The sequence below is a fragment of the Pleurodeles waltl genome, chromosome 3_1, assembly GCF_031143425.1.
Source record: "Pleurodeles waltl isolate 20211129_DDA chromosome 3_1, aPleWal1.hap1.20221129, whole genome shotgun sequence".
NCBI classification, from domain to species: Eukaryota; Metazoa; Chordata; class Amphibia; order Caudata; family Salamandridae; genus Pleurodeles; species Pleurodeles waltl.
In genome coordinates, this window is record NC_090440.1 from 1,784,687,935 (window position 1) to 1,784,712,611 (window position 24,677).

At 49.1% G+C, this 24,677-nt stretch overlaps 1 protein-coding gene across 2 annotated transcripts in view; it reads left to right on the plus strand.

Moving 5' to 3' along the window:
* Positions 1–24,677, plus strand: part of SF3B1 (splicing factor 3b subunit 1) — a 457,301-nt gene that overhangs the window by 153,563 nt on the left and 279,061 nt on the right. For both annotated transcript variants that reach the window (XM_069225830.1, XM_069225831.1), the window contains one exon: positions 20,192–20,317. In XM_069225830.1, the coding sequence (XP_069081931.1) occupies positions 20,192–20,317 (126 nt within the window). The remainder of the gene's footprint in view (positions 1–20,191; positions 20,318–24,677) is intronic.

Sequence of the window (24,677 nt, forward strand, 5' to 3'; positions counted from 1 at the left end):
AGGGACCAAACCACAGCAAAGGCCTCCCTCTCAATGGCACTCCAACGCTGCTCCCTGGGGAGTAACCTCCTGCTAATGAAAGCAACAGGCTGGTCAAGGCCATCATCATTTGTTTGGGACAAAACTGCCCCTATCCCATGTTCAGAGGCATCAGTCTGCACAATGAACTGCCTAGAATAATCTGGAGCTTTGAGAACTGGTGCTGAGCACATTGCCTGTTTCAGGGTGTCAAAGGCCTGTTGGCATTCCACAGTCCAGTTTACTTTCTTGGGCATTTTCTTGGAGGTGAGTTCAGTGAGGGCTGTCACAATGGATCCATATCCCTTCACAAACCTCCTGTAATACCCAGTCAAGCCAAGGAATGCCCTGACTTGAGTCTGGGTTTTTGGAGCTACCCAGTCCAGAATAGTCTGGATCTTGGGTTGGAGTGGCTGAACTTGGCCTCCACCTACAAGGTGGCCCAAGTAAACCACAGTTCCCTGCCCTATCTGGCATTTGGATGCCTTGATAGAGAGGCCTGCAGATTGCAGAGCCTTCAAAACCTTCCTCAGGTGGACCAGGTGATCCTGCCAGGTGGAGCTAAAGACAGCAATATCATCAAGATAAGCTGTGCTAAAGGACTCCAAGCCAGCAAGGACTTGATTCACCAACCTTTGGAAGGTGGCAGGGGCATTCTTTAAACCAAAGGGCATAACAGTAAACTGATAATGCCCATCAGGTGTGGAGAATGCTGTTTTCTCTTTTGCTCCAGGTGCCATTTTTATTTGCCAGTACCCTGCTGTCAAGTCAAAGGTACTTAGGAATTTGGCAGCACCTAATTTGTCTATGAGCTCATCAGCTCTTGGAATTGGATGAGCATCTGTCTTGGTGACAGAATTGAGCCCTCTGTAGTCCACACAAAACCTCATCTCTTTCTTTCCATCTTTGGTGTGAGGTTTGGGGACCAAGACCACTGGGCTAGCCCAGGGGCTGTCAGAGCGCTCAATCACTCCCAATTCCAGCATCTTGTGGACTTCCACCTTGATGCTTTCCTTAACATGGTCAGACTGTCTGAAGATTTTGTTCTTGACAGGCATGCTGTCTCCTATGTCCACATCATGGGTACACAGGTGTGTCTGACCAGGGGTTAAGGAGAAGAGTTCAGGAAACTGTTGTAGGACTCTCCTACAATCAGCTTGCTGTTGGCCAGAGAGGGTGTCTGAGTAGATCACTCCATCTACTGTGCCATCTTTTGGGTCTGATGACAGAAGATCAGGGAGAGGTTCACTCTCTGCCTCCTGATCCTCATCTGTTACCATCAACAGATTCACATCAGCCCTGTCATGGAAGAGCTTAAGGCGGTTCACATGGATCACCCTCTTGGGGCTCCTGCTTGTGCCCAGGTCCACCAGGTAGGTGACCTGACTCTTCCTTTCTAGTACTGGGTAAGGGCCACTCCATTTGTCCTGGAGTGCCCTGGGAGCCACAGGCTCCAGAACCCAGACTTTCTGCCCTGGTTGGAACTCAACCAGTGCAGCCTTTTGGTCATACCAAAACTTCTGGAGCTGTTGGCTGGCCTCAAGGTTTTTGGTTGCCTTTTCCATGTACTCTGCCATTCTAGAGCGAAGGCCAAGTACATAGTCCACTATGTCCTGTTTAGGCTCATGGAGAGGTCTCTCCCAGCCTTCTTTAACAAGGGCAAGTGGTCCCCTTACAGGATGACCAAACAGAAGTTCAAAGGGTGAGAATCCTACTCCCTTCTGTGGCACCTCTCTGTAAGCGAAAAGCAGACATGGCAAGAGGACATCCCATCTCCTTTTGAGTTTTTCTGGGAGCCCCATGATCATGCCTTTTAATGTCTTGTTGAATCTCTCAACCAAGCCATTAGTTTGTGGATGGTATGGGGTAGTGAATTTATAAGTCACTCCACACTCATTCCACATGTGCTTTAGGTATGCTGACATGAAGTTGGTACCTCTGTCAGACACCACCTCCTTAGGGAAACCCACTCTGGTAAAGATACCAATGAGGGCCTTGGCTACTGCAGGGGCAGTAGTCGACCTAAGGGGAATAGCTTCAGGATACCTGGTAGCATGATCCACTACTACCAGGATATACATATTTCCTGAGGCTGTGGGAGGTTCTAGTGGACCAACTATGTCCACACCCACTCTTTCAAAGGGAACCCCCACCACTGGAAGTGGAATGAGGGGGGCCTTTGGATGTCCACCTGTCTTACCACTGGCTTGACAGGTGGGGCAGGAGAGGCAAAACTCCTTAACCATGTTGGACATATTGGGCCAGTAGAAGTGGTTGACTAACCTCTCCCACGTCTTGGTTTGTCCCAAATGTCCAGCAAGGGGAATGTCATGGGCCAATGTTAGGATGAACTCTCTGAACAGCTGAGGCACTACCACTCTCCTAGTGGCACCAGGTTTGGGGTCTCTGGCCTCAGTGTACAGGAGTCCATCTTCCCAATAGACCCTATGCGTTCCATTTTTCTTGCCTTTGGACTCTTCAGCAGCTTGCTGCCTAAGGCCTTCAAGAGAGGGACAGGTTTCTTGTCCCTTACACAGCTCCTCCCTTGAGGGTCCCCCTGGGCCTAAGAGCTCAACCTGATAAGGTTCAAGCTCCAAAGGCTCAGTTCCCTCAGAGGGCAGAACTTCTTCCTGAGAAGAGAGGTTCCCTTTCTTTTGCTGGGTTGTAGTTGGTTTCCCAACTGACTTTCCTGTTCTCTTGGTAGGCTGGGCCATTCTTCCAGACTCCAGCTCTACTTGTTCACCCTGTGCCTTGCATTGTGCTCTTGTTTTCACACACACCAGTTCAGGGATACCCAGCATTGCTGCATGGGTTTTTAGCTCTACCTCAGCCCATGCTGAGGACTCCAGGTCATTTCCAAGCAGACAGTCCACTGGGATATTTGAGGAGACCACCACCTGTTTCAGGCCATTGACCCCTCCCCATTCTAAAGTAACCATTGCCATGGGATGTACTTTTCTCTGATTGTCAGCGTTGGTGACTGTGTAAGTTTTTCCAGTCAGGTATTGGCCAGGGGAAACCAGTTTCTCTGTCACCATGGTGACACTGGCACCTGTATCCCTCAGGCCCTCTATTCTAGTCCCATTAATTAAGAGTTGCTGTCTGTATTTTTGCATGTTAGGCGGCCAGACAGCTAGTGTGGCTAAATCCACCCCACCCTCAGAAACTAGAGTAGCTTCAGTGTGGACCCTGATTTGCTCTGGGCACACTGTTGATCCCACTTGGAGACTAGCCATACCAGTGTTACCTGGATGGGAGTTTGGAGTGGAACCTTTCTTGGGACAGGCCTTGTCTCCAGTTTGGTGTCCATGCTGTTTACAGCTATGACACCAGGCCTTTTTGGGATCAAAGTTTTTACCCTTGTACCCATTGTTTTGTGAAGAGGCTCTGGGCCCACCCTCCTGTGCAGGTTTTTGGGGGCCTGTAGAAGACTCTTTACTATTTTTAGTTTTGGTTGTCTCATCACCCTTCCCCTGGGGAGTCTTTGTGACCCCTTTCTTTTGGTCACCCCCTGTTGAAGTCTTGGACACCCTTGTCTTGACCCAATGGTCCGCCTTCTTTCCCAATTCTTGGGGAGAAATTGGTCCTAGGTCTACCAGATGCTGATGCAGTTTATCATTGAAACAATTACTTAATAGGTGTTCTTTCACAAATAAATTGTACAGCCCATCATAATTACTTACACCACTGCCTTGAATCCAACCATCTAGTGTTTTCACTGAGTAGTCAACAAAGTCAACCCAGGTCTGGCTCGAGGATTTTTGAGCCCCCCTGAACCTAATCCTGTACTCCTCAGTGGAGAATCCAAAGCCCTCAATCAGGGTACCCTTCATGAGGTCATAAGATTCTGCATCTTGTCCAGAGAGTGTGAGGAGTCTATCCCTACACTTTCCTGTGAACATTTCCCAAAGGAGAGCACCCCAGTGAGATCTGTTCACTTTTCTGGTTACACAAGCCCTCTCAAAAGCTGTGAACCATTTGGTGATGTCATCACCATCTTCATATTTAGTTACAATCCCTTTAGGGATTTTCAACATGTCAGGAGAATCTCTGACCCTATTTATGTTGCTGCCACCATTGATGGGTCCTAGGCCCATCTCTTGTCTTTCCCTCTCTATGGCTAGGATCTGTCTTTCCAAAGCCAATCTTTTGGCCATCCTGGCTAACTGGATGTCCTCTTCACTGGGGTTATCCTCAGTGATTTCAGAGGTGTTGGTCTCTCCTGTGAGGGAACCAGCATCTCTGACTATTATTTTTGGAGTCAGGGTTTGAGGGACCCTGTTCTCCCTAGATAGGACTGGTAGGGGGGAATTGTCCTCCAAGTCACTATCCTCTTCCTCTGAGTTGCCACCCTCAGAGGGGTTGGCCTTTTCAAACTCTGCCAAAAGCTCCTGGAGCTGTATTTTGGTAGGTTTGGGGCCCATTGTTATTTTCTTTATTTTACAGAGTGACCTTAGCTCCCTCATCTTAAGATGGAGGTAAGGTGTGGTGTCGAGTTCCACCACAGTCACATCTGTGCTAGACATTTTGCTTCTAAAAGTTGGAATACTTTTTAAGAATCTACAACTGGTTCTAGAATCTAATTCAAACTTTTACAAACTTTTAAACTCTAAAAGAAATGCTAAACAGGATCTAACACAAGGCCCTAGCAGGTCTTTTAAGAATTTAGAAAACTTTTCAAATTGCAAAAATCAATTTCTAATGACAATTTTGGAATTTGTCGTGTGATCAGGTATTGGCTGAGTAGTCCAGCAAATGCAAAGTCTTGTACCCCACCGCTGATCCACCAATGTAGGAAGTTGGCTCTGTATGTGCTATTTCAAAGTAAGGAATAGCATGTACAGAGTCCAAGGGTTCCCCTTAGAGGTAAAATAGTGGTAAAAAGAGATAATACTAATGCTCTATTTTGTGGTAGTGTGGTCGAGCAGTAGGCTTATCCAAGGAGTAGTGTTAAGCATTTGTTGTACATACACATAGACAATAAATGAGGTACACACACTCAGAGACAAATCCAGCCAATAGGTTTTTATATAGAAAAATATATTTTCTTAGTTTATTTTAGGAACCACAGGTTCAAATTCTACATGTAATATCTCATTCGAAAGGTATTGCAGGTAAGTACTTTAGGAACTTCAAATCATCAAAATTGCATGTATACTTTTCAAGTTATTCGCAAATAGCTGTTTTAAAAGTGGACACTTAGTGCAATTTTCACAGTTCCTAGGGGAGGTAAGTATTTGTTAGGTTAACCAGGTAAGTAAGACACTTACAGGGCTTAGTTCTTGGTCCAAGGTAGCCCACCGTTGGGGGTTCAGAGCAACCCCAAGTTCACCACACCAGCAGCTCAGGGCCGGTCAGGTGCAGAGTTCAAAGTGGTGCCCAAAACACATAGGCTAGAATGGAGAGAAGGGGGTGCCCCGGTTCCGGTCTGCTTGCAGGTAAGTACCCGCGTTTTCGGAGGGCAGACCAGGGGGGTTTTGTAGGGCACCGGGGGGGACACAAGTCCACACAGAAATTTCACCCTCAGCAGCGCGGGGGCGGCCGGGTGCAGTGTAGAAACAAGCGTCGGGTTCGCAATGTTAGTCTATGAGAGATCTCGGGATCTCTTCAGCGCTGCAGGCAGGCAAGGGGGGGGATTCCTCGGGGAAACCTCCACTTGGGCAAGGGAGAGGGACTCCTGGGGGTCACTTCTCCAGTGAAAGTCCGGTCCTTCAGGTCCTGGGGGCTGCGGGTGCAGGGTCTCTCCCAGGCGTCGGGACTTTAGGTTCAAAGAGTCGCGGTCAGGGGAAGCCTCGGGATTCCCTCTGCAGGCGGCGCTGTGGGGGCTCAGGGGGGACAGGTTTTGGTACTCACAGTATCAGAGTAGTCCTGGGGTCCCTCCTGAGGTGTCGGTTCTCCACCAGCCGAGTCGGGGTCGCCGGGTGCAGTGTTGCAAGTCTCACGCTTCTTGCGGGGAGCTTGCAGGGTTCTTTAAAGCTGCTGGAAACAAAGTTGCAGCTTTTCTTGGAGCAGGTCCGCTGTCCTCGGGAGTTTCTTGTCTTTTCGAAGCAGGGCAGTCCTCAGAGGATTCAGAGGTCGCTGGTCCCTTTGGAAGGCGTCGCTGGAGCAGGATCTTTGGAAGGCAGGAGACAGGCCGGTGAGTTTCTGGAGCCAAGGCAGTTGTCGTCTTCTGGTCTTCCGCTGCAGGGGTTTTCAGCTAGGCAGTCCTTCTTCTTGTAGTTGCAGGAATCTAATTTTCTAGGGTTCAGGGTAGCCCTTAAATACTAAATTTAAGGGCGTGTTTAGGTCTGGGGGGTTAGTAGCCAATGGCTACTAGCCCTGAGGGTGGGTACACCCTCTTTGTGCCTCCTCCCAAGGGGAGGGGGTCACAATCCTAACCCTATTGGGGGAATCCTCCATCTGCAAGATGGAGGATTTCTAACAGTTAGAGTCACCTCAGCTCAGGACACCTTAGGGGCTGTCCTGACTGGCCAGTGACTCCTCCTTGTTATTCTCATTATTTTCTTCGGCCTTGCCGCCAAAAGTGGGGCCTGGCCGGAGGGGGCGGGCAACTCCACTAGCTGGAGTGTCCTGCTGGGTTGGCACAAAGGAGGTGAGCCTTTGAGGCTCACCGCCAGGTGTGACAATTCCTGCCTGGGAGAGGTGTTAGCATCTCCACCCAGTGCAGGCTTTGTTACTGGCCTCAGAGTGACAAAGGCACTCTCCCCATGGGGCCAGCAACATGTCTCGGTTTGTGGCAGGCTGCTAAAACTAGTCAGCCTACACAGATAGTCGGTTAAGTTTCAGGGGGCACCTCTAAGGTGCCCTCTGTGGTGTATTTTACAATAAAATGTACACTGGCATCAGTGTGCATTTATTGTGCTGAGAAGTTTGATACCAAACTTCCCAGTTTTCAGTGTAGCCATTATGGGGCTGTGGAGTTCGTGTTTGACAAACTCCCAGACCATATACTCTTATGGCTACCCTGCACTTACAATGTCTAAGATTTTGTTTAGACACTGTAGGGGTACCATGCTCATGCACTGGTACCCTCACCTATGGTATAGTGCACCCTGCCTTAGGGCTGTAAGGCCTGCTAGAGGGGTGTCTTACCTATACTGCATAGGCAGTGAGAGGCTGGCATGGCACCCTGAGGGGAGTGCCATGTCGACTTACTCGTTTTGTCCTCACTAGCACACACAAGCTGGCAAGCAGTGTGTCTGTGCTGAGTGAGAGGTCTCCAGGGTGGCATAAGACATGCTGCAGCCCTTAGAGACCTTCCTTGGCATCAGGGCCCTTGGTACTAGAAGTACCAGTTACAAGGGACTTATCTGGATGCCAGGGTCTGCCAATTGTGGATACAAAAGTACAGGTTAGGGAAAGAACACTGGTGCTGGGGCCTGGTTAGCAGGCCTCAGCACACTTTCAATTGTAAACATAGCATCAGCAAAGGCAAAAAGTCAGGGGGCAACCATGCCAAGGAGGCATTTCCTTACACACATACAGAGCCAACTTCCTACAGTTGTTCTCCACCAGCCGAGTCGGGGTCGCCGGGTGCAGTGTTGCAAGTCTCACGCTTCTTGCGGGGAGTTGCAGGGGTCTTTAAATCTGCTCCTTGTAACAAAGTTGCAGTTCTTTTGGAGCAGTGCCGCTGTCCTCGGGAGTTTCTTGTCTTTTTCGAAGCAGGGCAGTCCTCCGAGGATTCAGAGGTCGCTGGTCCCTTGGAAAGCGTCGCTGGAGCAGGGTTCTTTGGAAGGCAGGAGACAGGCCGGTAAGTCTGGGGCCAAGGCAGTTGGTGTCTTCTGGTCTTCCTCTGCAGGGGTCTTTCAGCTCGGCAGTCCTTCTTCTTGTAGTTGCAGGAATCTAGTTTTCTAGGTTCAGGGGAGCCCTTAAATACTAAATTTAAGTGCGTGTTTAGGTCTGGGGGGTTAGTAGCCAATGGCTACTAGCCCTGAGGGTGGGTACACCCTCGTTGTGCCTCCTCCCAAGGGGAGGGGGGGTCACATCCCTAATCCTATTGGGGGAATCCTCCATCTGCAAGATGGAGGATTTCTAAAAGTTAGTCACCTCAGCTCAGTACACCTTAGGGGCTGTCCTGACTGGCCAGTGACTCCTTGTTGCTTTCTTTGTTTCCTCCAGCCTTGCCGCCAAAAGTGGGGGCCGTGGCCGGAGGGGGCGGGCAACTCCACTAAGCTGGAGTGCCCTGCTGTGCTATGACAAAGGGGTGAGCCTTTGAGGCTCACCGCCAGGTGTTACAGCTCCTGCCTGGGGGAGGTGTTAGCATCTCCACCCAGTGCAGGCTTTGTTACTGGCCTCAGAGGGACAAAGGCACTCTCCCCATGGGGCCAGCAACATGTCTCTAGTGTGGCAGGCTGCTGGAACCAGTCAGCCTACACAGATAGTCGGTTAAGTTTCAGGGGGCACCTCTAAGGTGCCCTCTGTGGTGTATTTTACAAATAAAATGTACACTGGCATCAGTGTGCATTTATTGTGCTGAGAAGTTTGATACCAAACTTCCCAGTTTTCAGTGTAGCCATTATGGTGCTGTGGAGTTCGTGTAAAACAGACTCTCAGACCATATACTCTTATGGCTACCCTGCACTTACAATGTCTAAGGTTTTGCTTAGACACTGTAGGGGCACAGTGCTCATGCACTGGTACCCTCCCCTATGGTATAGTGCACCCTGCCTTAGGGCTGTAAGGCCTGCTAGAGGGGTGTCTTACCTATACTGCATAGGCAGTGAGAGGCTGGCATGGCACCCTGAGGGGAGTGCCATGTCGACTTACTCATTTTGTTCTCACTAGCACACACAAGCTGGTAAGCAGTGTGTCTGTGCTGAGTGAGGGTCTCTAGGGTGGCATAATACATGCTGCAGCCCTTAGAGACCTTCCCTGGCATCAGGGCCCTTGGTACCAGAGGTACCAGTTACAAGGGACTTATCTGGATGCCAGGGTGTGCCAATTGTGGAATCAATGGTACATTTTAGGTGAAAGAACACTGGTGCTGGGGCCTGGTTAGCAGGGTCCCAGCACACTTCTCAGTCAAGTCAGCATCAGTATCAGGCAAAAAGTGGGGGGTAACTGCAACAGGGAGCCATTTCTTTACACAAGCCACCCCCAGCCCACAGTCCAGGAGACTCAGCCAAAGCTGGGAGAGTCTTCCTAGTCTGTCAGGCGAGGAAGAGTAGAGGAAATAGGCTGGTTTGTTGCAGGGCCTACTCTGCCTTACATCCTCCTGTTGAGGTCATTCCCTCTGGGGAACTGACCCACTTCCACAGTGATAGGACCTAGTCTGAATTGCCTCTTGTCTGTATCTTTAATGTCTCCACCCATTCTCTCTATTTTGGGGTTAGAGGTATCCACCTCTGCTAATCTTATCTTAGCCAGGGTCACCCCTAGCTTACCCAAAGAGGTTACCCAGAGCTGGAGTAACCCCACCATGACCAACAAGGTCAGGGGGCCTAACTTGCTATTTGGCATGGGGTCAGACCACCATGCCAAAGATAGTGCAGCCATAAAGGCTAACACCCAGCAGAGGCCACTGCCAGCTGTCAGTGCCCAGAACCACACCTTTAGCTCTTCACCTGCAAGGGAAGGGGCTACGTTACAGGTCTCTTTCGGTTCAGGGTGCCTGTCTGCTGTATTGGAGTGGGGGGTTACCACATCTTGTAGTAAACACCCTTCTTCCACTCTTTCTTCTGTTAGCTGAGGAGCCACCCACTCAGGCTTAACAGTTGCCTGACTAGCCAGGACTTCTTGTGTGTCAGGTGGGACTTTACCAGTGCCAATTTTGGAGTTCTCCCCTTCTGGAGCAGAATCTCCTTGGCTTGCTGGAACCTTGGCTAAAGGTTGTCCACCCTTCCTACACTGTTTTCTTTTCTTTTTCTTCTGGGGCCTGCTTGCAGTTACTGCAGAGGCAGCACCTTCAGAATCCTTGGGAGAGGACTGGCACTGGACCAGTTCCTCTCTTGGGCTCCGACTAACCTCTGGGTAGTCATTTCCAAGGAGACAATCGAGGGGGAGGTCTGTACTGACTACCACCCTTCTCCAGCTAAAAGTCCCACCCACTTCTATGGGCACAAAAGCCACAGGCCTATCAGTGACCCTGTCTGGGCTAACTCTTACTCTGGCATTCTCACCTGGGATGTACTGGTTTGAGAACACCAGCCTGTCATGCACAATAGTGTGACTGGCACAAGTGTCTCTCAGGGCAGTGGCTGGGATTCCATTCACCAGTAGGTGGTGGAAGTGTCTACTTCCCTCTGGAATCTCCAACTCACCTGTTGGGCCCTGTTTCCAGTTGAAGGCTATGAAGACTTCCTCATCTGAGGAGTCGTCCCCAATGGCTACACTGGTTACCCCTGGGATTTTGCTAGGGGGTTTGTTTTTGGGACAAGAAGTGTCCTTGGTGTGGTGCCCTGTCTGTCTACAGTTATGGCACCATGCCTTAGTGGTATCCTAGTTCTTACCCTGGTACCCACCTTTGTTTTGGGTTGTGTCTCGGGGCCCACCCACCTGGTCTGGTTTTTGGGGGCCTACAGAGCACTCTTTTTCTTTATTTCTAGTGTCACCCACTTTCTCCTGGGGAGGCTTTGTAACCCCTTTCTTTTGGTCACCCCCAGTGGAAGTTTTGGTTACCCTAGTCTTGACCCAGTGGTCCGCCTTTTTTCCCAATTCTTGGTGAGAAATTGGTCCTAGGTCTACCAGATACTGATGCAACTTTTCATTGAAGCAGTTACTTAAAATGTGTTCTTTCATAAACAAATTATAAAGCCCAACATAGTCATGCACTTCATTTCCAGTTACCCAACCATCCAGTGTTTTCACCGAGTAGTCTACAAAATCAACCCAGGTCTGGCTCGAGGATTTTTGAGCCCCCCTGAATCTAATTCTATACTCCTCAGTGGAGAATCCAAAGCCCTCAATCAGGGTACCCTTCATGAGGTCATAAGATTCTGCATCTTTTCCAGAGAGTGTGAGGAGTCTATCCCTACACTTTCCTGTGAACATTTCCCAAAGGAGAGCACCCCCGTGAGATTAGTTCACTTTTCTGGTTACACAAGCCCTCTCAAAAGCTGTGAACCATTTGGTGATGTCATCACCATCTTCATATTTAGTTACAATCCCTTTAGGGATTTTCAACATGTCCGAAGAATCTCTGACCCTATTTATGTTGCTGCCACCATTGATGGGTCCTAGGCCCATCTCTTTTCTTTCCCTTTCTATGGCTAGGATCTGTCTTTCCAAAGCCTATCTTTTGGCCATCCTGGCTAACTGGATGTCCTCCTCTTCACTGGGGTTATCCTCAGTGATTTCAGAGAGGTTGGTCCCTCCTGTGAGGGAACCAGCATCTCTGACTATTATTTTTGGAGTCAGGGCTTGAGAGGCCCTGTTCTCCCTAGATAGGACTGGTGGGGGGGAATCATCCTCCAAGTCACTATCATCATCCTCTGTGTTGCCATCCTCAGAGGGGTTGGCTCTTTCAAACTCTGCCAACAGCTCCTGGAGCTGTAGTTTGGAAGGTCTGGAGCCCACTGCTATTTTCTTTAGTTTACAGAGTGACCTTAGCTCTCTCATCTGAAGATGGAGGTAAGGTGTGGTGTCGAGTTCCACCACATTCACATCTGTATTAGACATTATGCTTCTAAAAGTTTGGAATACTTTTTAAGAAACTAAAACTAGTTCTAGAATCTAATTCAAACTTTTACCAAACTTTTAAACTCTAAAAGAAATGCTAACAGGGACTAACACAAGGCCCTAGCAGGACTTTTAAGAATTTAGAAAAATTTCAAATTGCAAAAAATCTATTTCTAATGACAATTTTTGCAATTTGTTGTGTGATCAGGTATTGGCTGAGTAGTCCAGCAAATGCAAAGTCTTGTACCCCACCGCTGATCCACCAATGTAGGAAGTTGGCTCTGTATGCACTATTTCAAAGTAAGGAATAGTATGCACAGAGTCCAAGGGTTCCCCTTAGAGGTAAGATAGTGGCAAAAAGAGATAATACTAATGCTCTATTTTGTGGTAGTGTGGTCGAGCAGTAGGCTTATCAAAGGAGTAGTGTTAAGCATTTGTTGTACATACACACAGGCAATAAATGAGGAAAACCCACACTCAGAGACAAACCCAGCCAATAGGTTTTGTTATAGAAAAATATATTTTCTTAATTTATTTTAAGAACCACAGGTTCAAATAATTCTACATGTAATATCTCATTTGAAAGATATTGCAGGTAAGTACTTTAGGAACTTTGAATCATTACATTAGCATGTATACTTTTTACATAAAACACAATAAGCTGTTTTAAAAGTGGACACCGTGCAATTTTCACAGTTCCTGGGGGAGGTAAAGTAATGTTAGTTTTAGCAGGTAAGTAAATTACCTACAGGTTTGAGATAGGGATCCAAAGTAGCCCACCGTTGGGGGTTCAGAGCAACCCCAAAGTTATCACACCAGCAGCTCAGGGCCGGTCAGGTGCAAAGGTCAAAGAGGTGCCCAAAACACATAGGCTTCAATGGAGAGAAGGGGGTGCCCCGGTTCCAGTCTGCCAGCAGGTAAATACCCGCGTCTTTGGAGGGCAGACCAGGGGGGTTTTGTAGGGCACCGGGGGGGGACACGAGTCAGCACAAAAAGTACACCCTCAGCAGCGCGGGGGCGGCCGGGTGCAGTGTGTAAACACGCGTCGGGTTTCCAATAGTTTCCTATGGGAGACCAAGGGGTCTCTTCAGCGATGCAGGCAAGGGGGGGGGCTCCTCGGTGTAGCCACCACCTGGGCAAGGGAGAGGGCCTCCTGGGGGTCACTCCTGCACAGGAGTTCCGTTCCTTCAGGTGCTGGGGGCTGCGGGTGCAGGGTCTTTTCCAGCCGTCGGGAAATGGAGTTCAGGCAGTCGCGGTCAGGGGGAGCCTCGGGATTCCCTCTGCAGGCGTCGCTGTGGGGGCTCAGGGGGGACAACTTTGGTTACTCACAGTCTTGGAGTCGCCGGAGGGTCCTCCCTGAGGTGTTGGTTCTCCACCAGTCGAGTCGGGGTCGCCGGGTGCAGTGTTGCAAGTCTCACGCTTCTTGCGGGGAATTGCAGGGGTCTTTAAATCTGCTCCTTTGAAACAAAGTTGCAGTTCTTTTGGAGCAGTGCCGCTGTCCTCGGGAGTTACTTGTCTTTCTTGAAGCAGGGCAGTCCTCAGAGGATTCAGAGGTCGCTGGTCCCTTGGAAAGCGTCGCTGGAGCAGGTTTCTTTGGAAGGCAGGAGACAGGCCGGTAAGTCTGGGGCCAAAGCAGTTGGTGTCTTCTGTTCTTCCTCTGCAGGGGTTTTTCAGCTCAGCAGTCCTCTTCTTCTTGTAGTTTCAGGAATCTAAATTCTTAGGTTCAGGGGAGCCCTTAAATACTAAATTTAAGGGCGTGTTTAGGTCTGGGGGGGTTAGTAGCCAATGGCTACTAGCCCTGAGGGTGGGTACACCCTCTTTGTGCCTCCTCCCAAGGGGAGGGGGTCACAATCCTAACCCTATTGGGGGAATCCTCCATCTGCAAGATGGAGGATTTCTAAAAGTCAGAGTCACCTCAGCTCAGGACACCTTGGGGGCTGTCCTGACTGGCCATTGACTCCTCCTTGTTTTTCTCATTATCTCTCCTGGACTTGCCGCCAAAAGTGGGGGCTGGGTCCAGGGGGCGGGCATCTCCACTAGCTGGAGTGCCCTGGGGCATTGTAACACGAAGCTTGAGCCTTTGAAGCTCACTGCTAGGTGTTACAGTTCCTGCAGGGGGGAGGTGTGAAGCACCTCCACCCAGAGCAGGCTTTGTTTCTGTCCTCAGAGCACAAAGGCTCTCACCGCATGGGGTCAGAAACTCGTCTCTCAGCAGCAGGCTGGCACAGACCAGTCAGTCCTGCACTGAACAATTGGGTAAAATACAGGGGGCATCTCTGAGGTGCCCCCTGTGTGCATTTTTTAATAAATCCAACACTGGCATCAGTGTGGGTTTATTATTCTGAGAAGTTTGATACCAAACTTCCCAGTTTTCAGTGTAGCCATTATGGAGCTGTGGAGTTCGTTTTTGACACTCCCAGCCCATATACTCTTATGGCTACCCTGCACTTACAATGTCTAAGGTTTTGCTTAGACACTGTAGGGGCATAGTGCTCATGCACCTATGCCCTCACCTGTGGTATAGTGCACCCTCCCTTAGGGCTGTAAGGCCTGCTAGAGGGGTGACCTACCTATGCCACAGGCAGTGTGAGGTTGGCATGGCACCCTGAGGGGAGTGCCATGTTGACTTAGTCATTTTCTCCCCACCAGCACACACAAGCTGGCAAGCAGTGTGTCTGTGCTGAGTGAGAGGTCCCTAGGGTGGAATAAGACATGCTGCAGCCCTTAGAGACCTTCCCTGGCATCAGGGCCCTTGGTACCAGGGGTACCAGTTACAAGGGACTTACCTAGGTGCCAGGGTTGTGCCAATTGTGGAAACAATGGTACATTTTAGGTGAAAGAAAACAGGTGCTGGGGCCTGGTTAGCAGGGTCCCAGCACACTTCTCAGTCAAGTCAGCATCAGTATCAGGCAAAAAGTGGGGGGTAACTGCAACAGGGAGCCATTTCTTTACACCTTTCAAATGAGATATTACATGTAGAATTTGAACCTGTGGTTCTTAAAATAAACTAAGAAAATATATTTTTCTATAACAAAACCTATTGGCTGGATTTGTCTCTGAGTGTGTGTTCCTCATTTATTGCCTGTGTGTATGTACAACAAATGCTTAACACTACTCCTTTGATAAGCCTACTGCTCGACCACACTACCACAAAATAGAGTATTAGTATTATCTCTTTTTGCCACTATCTTACCTCTAAGGGGAACCCTTGGATTCTGTGCATACTATTCCTTACTTTGAAATAGTGCATACAGAGCCAACTTCGTACACAGGCCAATAGGTTTTTGTATAGAAAAATATATTTTCTTAGTTTATTTTAAGAACCACAGGTTCAAGATTTACATGTAATACTTCAAATGAAAGGTGTATTGCAGGTATATACTTTTCAAATAAAACACATATAGCTATTTTAAAACTAGACCTGGCAATTTTCACAGTTCCTAGGGGAGGTAAGTAATTGTTAGTTCTTGCAGGTAAGTAAACCACCTACGGGGTTCAAGTTTGGGTCCAAGGTAGCCCACCGTTGGGGGTTCAGAGCAACCCCAAAGTTACCACACCAGCAGCTCAGGGCCGGTCAGGTGCAGAGGTCAAAGTGGTGCCCAAAACGCATAGGCTTCAATGGAGAAGGGGGTGCCCCGGTTCCAGTCTGCCAGCAGGTAAGTACCAGCGTCTTCGGAGGTCAGACCAGGGGGGTTTTGTAGGGCCCCGGGGGGGACACAAGTCCACACAGAAAGTACACCCTCAGCGGCACGGGGGCGGCCGGGTGCAGCCGGGTGCAGTGTGCAAACAAGTGTCGGGTTTGTAATAGAAAGCAATGGGATACCAAGGGGTCTCTTCAGCGATGCAGGCAAGGGGGGGTGCTCCTCGGGGTAGCCACCACCTGGGCAAGGGAGAGGGCCACCTGGGGGTCGCTCCTGCACTGGAGGTCGGATCCTTCAGGCCCTGGGGGCTGCGGGTGCAGAGTCTTTACCAGGCGTCGGATCTTAGAAGCAGGCAGTCGCGGTGTAAGGAAATGCCTCCTTGGCATGGTTGCCCCCTGACTTTTTGCCTTTGCTGATGCTATGTTTACAATTGAAAGTGTGCTGAGGCCTGGTAACCAGGCCCCAGCACCAGTGTTCTTTCCCTAACCTGTACTTTTGTATCCACAATTGGCAGACCCTGGCATCCAGATAAGTCCCTTGTAACTGGTACTTCTAGTACCAAGGGCCCTGATGCCAAGGAAGGTCTCTAAGGGCTGCAGCATGTCTTATGCCACCCTGGAGACCTCTCACTCAGCACAGACACACTGCTTGCCAGCTTGTGTGTGCTAGTGAGAACAAAACGAGTAAGTCGACATGGCACTCCCCTCAGGGTGCCATGCCAGCCTCTCACTGCCTATGCAAGTATAGGTCAGTCACCCCTCTAGCAGGCCTTACAGCCCTAAGGCAGGGTGCACTATACCATAGGTGAGGGTACCAGTGCATGAGCATGGTACCCCTACAGTGTCTAAACAAAACCTTAGACATTGTAAGTGCAGGGTAGCCATAAGAGTATATGGTCTGGGAGTTTGTCAAACACGAACTCCACAGCACCATAATGGCTACACTGAAAACTGGGAAGTTTGGTATCAAACTTCTCAGCACAATAAATGCACACTGATGCCAGTGTCCATTTTATTGTAACATACACCCCAAACCTTAACCGACTATCCGTGTAGGCTGACTGGTTTTAGCAGCCTGCCACACACCAGACATGTTTCTGGCCACATGGGGAGAGTGCCTTTGTCACTCTGTGGCTAGTAAAGCCTGTACTGGGTGGAGGCGCTTCACACCTCCCCCTGCAGGAACTGTAACACTTGGCGGTGAGCCTCAAAGGCTCACCCCCCTTTGTTACAGCACCCCAGTGCACTCCAGCTAGTGGAGTTGCCTGCCCCCTCCGGCCACAGCCCCACTTTGGCAGCAAGGCCGGAGGAGATAATGAGAATAACAAGGAGGAGTCACTGGCCAGTCAGGACAGCCCCTAAGGTGTCCTGAGCTGAGGTGACTCTAACTTTTAGAAATCCTCCATCTTGCAGATGGAGGATTCCCCCAATAGGGTTAGGATTGTGACCCCCTCCCCTTGGGAGGAGGCACAAAGAGGGTGTACCCACCCTCAGGGCTAGGAGCCATTCAGCTAGGCAGTCCTTCTTCTTGTTGTTGCAGGAATCTAATTTTCTAGGGTTCAGGGTAGCCCTTAAATACTAAATTTAAGGGCGTGTTTAGGTCTGGGGGGTTAGTAGCCAATGGCTACTAGCCCTGAGGGTGGGTACACCCTCTTTGTGCCTCCTCCCAAGGGGAGGGGGTCACATTCCTATCCTTATTGGGGGAATTTCTAAAAGTCAGTCACCTCAGCTCAGGACACCTTAGGGGCTGTCCTGACTGGCCAGTGACTCCTCCTTGTTATTCTCATTATCTCCTCCGGCCTTGCTGCCAAAGTGGGGCTGTGGCCGGAGGGGGCAGGCAACTCCACTAGCTGGAGTGCCCTGGGGTGCTGTAACAAAGGGGGGTGAGCCTTTGAGGCTCACCGCCAAGTGTTACAGTTCCTGCAGGGGGAGGTGTGAAGCGCCTCCACCCAGTACAGGCTTTACTAGCCACAGAGTGACAAAGGCACTCTCCCCATGTGGCCAGAAACATGTCTGGTGTGTGGCAGGCTTCTAAAACCAGTCAGCCTACACGGATAGTCGGTTAAGGTTTGGGGTGTATGTTACAATAAAATGGACACTGGCATCAGTGTGCATTTATTGTGCTGAGAAGTTTGATACCAAACTTCACAGTTTTCAGTGTAGCCATTATGGTGCTGTGGAGTTCGTGCATGACAGACTCCCAGACCATATACTCTTATGGCTACCCTGCACTTATTATGTCTAAGGTTTTGCTTAGACACTGTAGGGGCATAGTGCTCATGCACTTATGCCCTCACCTGCCTTAGGACTACATAGACAGTGTGAGGTTGGTATGGCACCCTGAGGGGAGTGCCATGTCGACTTAGTTGTTTTGTCCTCACTAGCACACACAAGCTGGCAAGCAGTGTGTCTGTGCTGAGTGAGGGGTCCCCAGGGTGGCATAGGATATGCTGCAGAGACCTTCTGTGGCATCAGGGCCCTAGGTACCAGTTACAAGGGACTTACCTGGATGCCAGGGTGTGCCAATTGTGGAAACAAAAGGACAGGTTAGGGAAAGAACACTGGTGCTGGGGCCTGGTTAGCAGGCCTCAGCACACTTTCAAATCAAAACTTAGCATCAGCAAAGGCAAAAAGTCAGGGGGTAACCATGCCAAGGAGGCATTTCCTTACACACTGACATTGCAGTTGTTTTCTTTCTTAGAAGTAAAATGTTTTGTAGTGACCTGTTGTTCCTCCCCGAAACCCGGCATGCACCAGGACAAAGATCATCACCTTAGATTGCCTTTTTTCTGCCATGTTAGTACGTGCTTTTCAGAGCTCCAGTACTTTTGAGTTGCCGAAGGATAGACGTTGATTCCAGACACTGGAATCTCCTCTGGCAGCTTAAGAAGACATTATACAATGACTGCTTAGCATTTGCCCTGGGCCAGAGTGTGTTTGGCGGCCATATCTTATGAAATGACTCGTGGAAGAAGGATATTATGGGGGTTAGACCCTTCCCGTTTTGCACTAAATGTAGTAACAGGTTTTTGTGGTCATGCGATCATAGGCTAGATCTGCCTACACAGAGACCATGAGGAGTTGAAGTATTTGCAGAAGTTGAAGTATTTGACCTCTGACTCCTTCAAAAACTAGGCCATCCATTACTGGGAGGGAATGCTGGTGGGGCCCACTACAAAAACTAGCGCCAAAGCTCCCTTGAGTCACCGTCTAGCTTCAAGGGAGCATATTCCTGGTGGAGAGAGGTGATACCATACTGATTTAAAGTCTAGAAACTGACATTAGTGGACTCAGACTCTAAAGAACAGCTGTTTACAGGTCCCTAAAGTAAACAACACCCAAAACACCGTCTGCGCCACCTGTGCCATCCAAGGAGCATCCTTCACAAGAGTCCTGATTCAATGGTGAGCATTGACATCGAGAGTGGCAGGCATCGAGTCTGGGATTTTGCAGAAAAGTCCTCAACAGTGGCCACTTGTCACTGTCTCGGAGACTGCTTTGTCTTGAAAACCACTTTGGCTCAGGAGAAACCTTGCTGTCAGCTGACTGATCCTTGACACACAGAGATTTCTTGGCATTGAAGTCCTGATATCCCTGAATAGGAACAGAGGTGGATGCTGTAGTCTTTGAAGCTGGCATCAACCAATGTTTTAACATCTAGTGAGCCTACACCAGCACAAGAATAGCCAAATGTTATACTGGAAAAATCTACAGTGACTACCTAACATACCAAATACTTGTACTGTCCCCCACCACCACCCTAATGGCATTTCCCTGTGGACCAGTTGCACCCAAAGAAGAGAGCTCACTTTTGAAGAAGTCTTATTAGAGGAGCTTGGTGCATTTCCCATACTAGGTTCGCCAAAGATGAAGGTAGACACTGACTGAGTCACACAGCTCTTTCCTGCATCATCACTGGTGAGTCTGCACCATCCCCCAGTTTTGATCCTTTGTACCCTGGCATAATACTTTTCTGACGTAAGCTTTGGTCACTTTGGCAGCGACAGCATTTAAGATTCTGACCAGTTTGAACAATCCCTTTAGACCTTTACGTGTGAGAGTTAACATCACTTAAATCGTAGTTGGTCGCAAATGTCCAGTTCACACTTTAAACTCTGGAAGCCTTGCTTTCCAGTGGGTGCCCCATTGCGGTGGAATACCTCACACCATTGAAACCTTCTAGGCATTGATAATCCATTTCTGAGAAGGTACAGACTTATGTAAGTAAAGGTGATAAATTATATTCTTTTTGTCTTGTACCTAGGAACCATTGGCTTTGGGTCTCTTAGGGTTTACTACCATGTTAGTACAGAAAGTGCCTATGGCAAAATGTTAGAAAAATATATGGTTTTGGATCTTGGACCTAGCAGGTGCTAACACCTTTTGACTGTACCAGTGTCCTATTTTCAACTGCTCATTTTACTTGTGAAATAATGACTAGACTTTGAGTTTAATTATTTTAGTCTCGTGTTGAACCTTAGGTTCAAAATCTCTACCACTTAAGCCTTATCTGTTCAAACTTGTCTATCCCTTGGGAGTTATTTGGTTATTCCATTGGAGTGAAGTGATATTGGTGGTCCAGTGATAAGAGACAGAACCCAAACAGGATGTTGTCTCATAACAATCGACTGCTCCAGAATCCCACATCTCCCTTTACCCCAAAAAATTGACAATATCGAATGGTACGTAAAATGTAATGCAGATGTGTAGACACTCCATACTTGATGTACATGGTATCAAACTGTCACCCAACCAAGCATTGTTAGGGAGAATTCTGTTCCTCCCAAGCTTGATCTTACACTCTCTACCAATGTATGTGTGCATTAATAACCTTATCTTTTAACCTTTGACACATTTAGCTTTTATGTAATCTCTTTGCCGGTGATGGATGCTGTAACAGAACTGTTGTTTTTTTAGGTGGTTAAGCAGTGTTGTGGCACAGATGGTGTGGAGGCAAACTATATCAAAACAGAAATCCTTCCTCCCTTCTTCAAGCACTTTTGGCAACACAGAATGGCATTGGATCGAAGAAACTATAGACAGGTATGATTTGTTACACCGTTTGTGGCTAAAAAAACAAAAAAGTAAGTCTCTTCCACCATATTCTTTGAGAATGTTTAGAGGTGTTGAGTGATGGCATACAAGCTTCCCTGCTTTGCCATCTAAATATTCATAAAGTTTCATTCTTAATAGCTTTTAAGGAAATCGTGTGACAGGTAGTGTTAACACTCAGCAGTTGGGTTCTTTGGAAAAGTTAAATATATAGAGAATGAAGGGTGACTACCTGCACCTAACCTTACTGAAGCATTTTTTTTATAATTTTAAGTAGCTACAGTTCAATCACTTGCTAATTTGTTTGCTTTTTTTTCCGGAGATTTTGTATAAGAATGAACTATGGTGATGATTGTTTAGTGCAATCAGATTATTTTTGCATTTATAAAATGAAATTTAACATTAAGGTTTATTTGAATTTGCTGTCCTAATAAGTTATCCCCTGTTTAGCTCACTTCACTGTACCCCGACCATGTAGCTGTCAAGTGCTCTTGCCGGCCTGCCCTTTGATTAGACAATACAACAGGCCGTCTGCTACACCACCAGTCCATTTCTAAGGGATGTATGATGGAACAATGAATGCGTTTACCACGCAGGCCTTTACAACGCGGTCTTTACAATGTCTGCGCCTTTACCACGCATGCTTTTACAACAAATGTAGTTTTAAGATCATGTTTGGTAAAGTAACTTGCATAGTAATTTCTCCCCTGCCCCTTAAACTTGACATCTCACTCCACCTGCCCAAACCCTTAAAACGGTTCCCCTCCACACCCTGCCCAGAGCCCTTACCCCCCCCCCCCCCCCCCGGCCTACCCTGCCCTGTCCTAAAACCTGTCCCAACCTTTCCTAAAAACTAACCGACCCCCACACCCTGCCCTAAACTCTAAAACCTACCATGGCCTAAAAACGACCACACCTGTCCTAAAAACTAAACCGACCCCCGCCCTAAACCAAAAAACCTACCCTGGGCTAAAAACTACCCTTCTCTAAAAACTACTCCCACCCTCGCCCCAAAACCTACCCCGCTCTGTCCTAAAAAGTACCCAGACCGCCTAAAAAGTACCCAGACCCCCTGCCCTAAACCCTAAAATCTTCCCTGTCTTAAAACCTACCGTGCCGTGTCCTAAAAACTACCTGACCCCCTGCCGTAAACCCCAAAACCTAACCTGCCTTGTCCTGAAAACCACACCTCCCTCGCCCCAAACCCCAAAAGGTAACCTGTCCTAAAACATGCCCTGTCCTGAAAACCACTCTGCCCCCACCACCCGTGCCCTAAAACCAACCCTCTCCTAAAAACGACCCCACCCTGTCCTAAAAACTACCCTAATCCCCGCCTTCGCCCTAAACCCTAACAGCTACCTTGCCCTGTCCTAAAAACCTACCCCACCCTGTCCTAAAACCTGCCCTGACCCCACCTTCATCCTGAAACCTAACCTACTCCTGTCCTAAAACCTACCCCGTACTGCCCTAAAAAGTTACCCTGACCCCGCCCTAAAACCCACCCTGTCCTAACCTGCCCCACCCTGTCCTAAAGCTTCACTGACCCCCCCCCACCTTCACCCTAAATCCTAAAACCTACGCTGTCCTAAAACCTACCCTGCTGACCCCCACAGCTACCTTGCCCTGTCCTAAAACCTACCCCACCCTGTCCTAAAACCTGCCCCACCCTGTCCTAAATCCTGCCCTGACCCCACCTTCATCCTGAAACCTAACCTACTCCTGTCCTAAAAGTTACCCTGACCCCGCCCTAAAACCTACCCTGCCCTAAAACCTGCCCCACCCTGTCCTAACCTGCCCCACCCTGTCCTAAAGCTTCACTGACCCCCCCACCTTCACCCTAAATCCTAAAACCTACGCTGTCCTAAAACCTACCCTGCTGACCCCCACAGCTACCTTGCCCTGTCCTAAAACCTACCCCACCCTGTCCTAAAACATGCCCCACCCTGTCCTAAAACCTGCCCTGACCCCACCTTCATCCTGAAACCTAACCTACTCCTGTCCTAAAACCTACCCCGTACTTCCCTAAAAAGTTACCCTGACCCCGCCCTAAAACCTACTGTAGGAAGTTGGCTCTGAATGTGCTATTTCAAAGTAAGGAATAGCATGCACAGAGTCCAAGGGTTCCCCTTAGAGGTAAAATAGTGGTAAAAATAGATAATACTAATGCTCTATTTTGTGGTAGTGTGGTCGAGCAGTAGGCTTATCCAAGGAGTAGTGTTAAGCATTTGTTGTACATACACATAGACAATAAATGAGGTACACACACTCAGAGACAAATCCAGCCAATAGGTTTTTGTATAGAAAAATATCTTTTCTTAGTTTATTTTAAGAACCACAGGTTCAAATTCTACATGTAATATCTCATTCGAAAGGTATTGCAGGTAAGTACTTTAGGAACTTCAAATCATCAAAATTGCATGTATACTTTTCAAGTTATTCACAAGTAGCTGTTTTAAAAGTGGACACTTAGTGCAATTTTCACAGTTCCTAGGGGAGGTAAGTATTTGTTAGGTTAACCAGGTAAGTAAGACACTTACAGGGCTTAGTTCTTGGTCCAAGGTAGCCCACCGTTGGGGGTTCAGAGCAACCCCAAAGTCACCACACCAGCAGCCCAGGGCCGGTCAGGTGCAGAGTTCAAAGTGGTGCCCAAAACACATAGGCTAGAATGGAGAGAAGGGGGTGCCCCGGTTCCGGTCTGCTTGCAGGTAAGTACCCGCGTCTTCGGAGGGCAGACCAGGGGGGTTTTGTAGGGCACCGGGGGGGACACAAGTCCACACAGAAATTTCACCCTCAGCAGCGCGGGGGCGGCCGGGTGCAGTGTAGAAACAAGCGTCGGGTTTTCAATGTTAGTCTATGAGAGATCTCGGGATCTCTTCAGCGCTGCAGGCAGGCAAGGGGGGGATTCCTCGGGGAAACCTCCACTTGGGCAAGGGAGAGGGACTCCTGGGGGTCACTTCTCCAGTGAAAGTCCGGTCCTTCAGGTCCTGGGGGCTGCGGGTGCAGGGTCTCTCCCAGGCGTCGGGACTTTGGATTCAAAGAGTCGCGGTCAGGGGAAGCCTCGGGATTCCCTCTGCAGGCGGCGCTGTGGGGGCTCAGGGGGGACAGGTTTTGGTACTCACAGTATCAGAGTAGTCCTGGGGTCCCTCCTGAGGTGTCGGGTCTCCACCAGCCGAGTCAGGGTCGCCGGGTGCAGTGTTGCAAGTCTCACGCTTCTTGCGGGGAGCTTGCAGGGTTCTTTAAAGCTGCTGGAAACAAAGTTGCAGCCTTTCTTGGAGCAGGTCCGCTGTCCTCGGGAGTTTCTTGTCTTTTCGAAGCAGGGGCAGTCCTCAGAGGATGTCGAGGTCGCTGGTCCCTTTGGAAGGCGTCGCTGGAGCAGGATCTTTGGAAGGCAGGAGACAGGCCGGTGAGTTTCTGGAGCCAAGGCAGTTGTCGTCTTCTGGTCTTCCGCTGCAGGGGTTTTCAGCTGGGCAGTCCTTCTTCTTGTAGTTGCAGGAATCTAATTTTCTAGGGTTCAGGGTAGCCCTTAAATACTAAATTTAAGGGCGTGTTTAGGTCTGGGGGGTTAGTAGCCAATGGCTACTAGCCCTGAGGGTGGGTACACCCTCTTTGTGCCTCCTCCCAAGGGGAGGGGGTCACAATCCTAACCCTATTGGGGGAATCCTCCATCTGCAAGATGGAGGATTTCTAAAAGTGAGTCACCTCAGCTCAGGACACCTTAGGGGCTGTCCTGACTGGCCAGTGACTCCTCCTTGTTATTCTCATTATTTTCTCCGGCCTTGCCGCCAAAAGTGGGGCCTGGCCGGAGGGGGCGGGCAACTCCACTAGCTGGAGTGTCCTGCTGGGTTGGCACAAAGGAGGTGAGCCTTTGAGGCTCACCGCCAGGTGTGACAATTCTTGCCTGGGAGAGGTGTTAGCATCTCCACCCAGTGCAGGCTTTGTTACTGGCCTCAGAGTGACAAAGGCACTCTCCCCATGGGGCCAGCAACATGTCTCGGTTTGTGGCAGGCTGCTAAAACTAGTCAGCCTACACAGATAGTCGGTTAAGTTTCAGGGGGCACCTCTAAGGTGCCCTCTGTGGTGTATTTTACAATAAAATGTACACTGGCATCAGTGTGCATTTATTGTGCTGAGAAGTTTGATACCAAACTTCCCAGTTTTCAGTGTAGCCATTATGGTGCTGTGGAGTTCGTGTTTGACAGACTCCCAGACCATATACTCTTATGGCTACCCTGTACTTACAATGTCTAAGGTTTTGTTTAGACACTGTAGGGGTACCATGCTCATGCACTGGTACCCTCACCTATGGTATAGTGCACCCTGCCTTAGGGCTGTAAGGCCTGCTAGAGGGGTG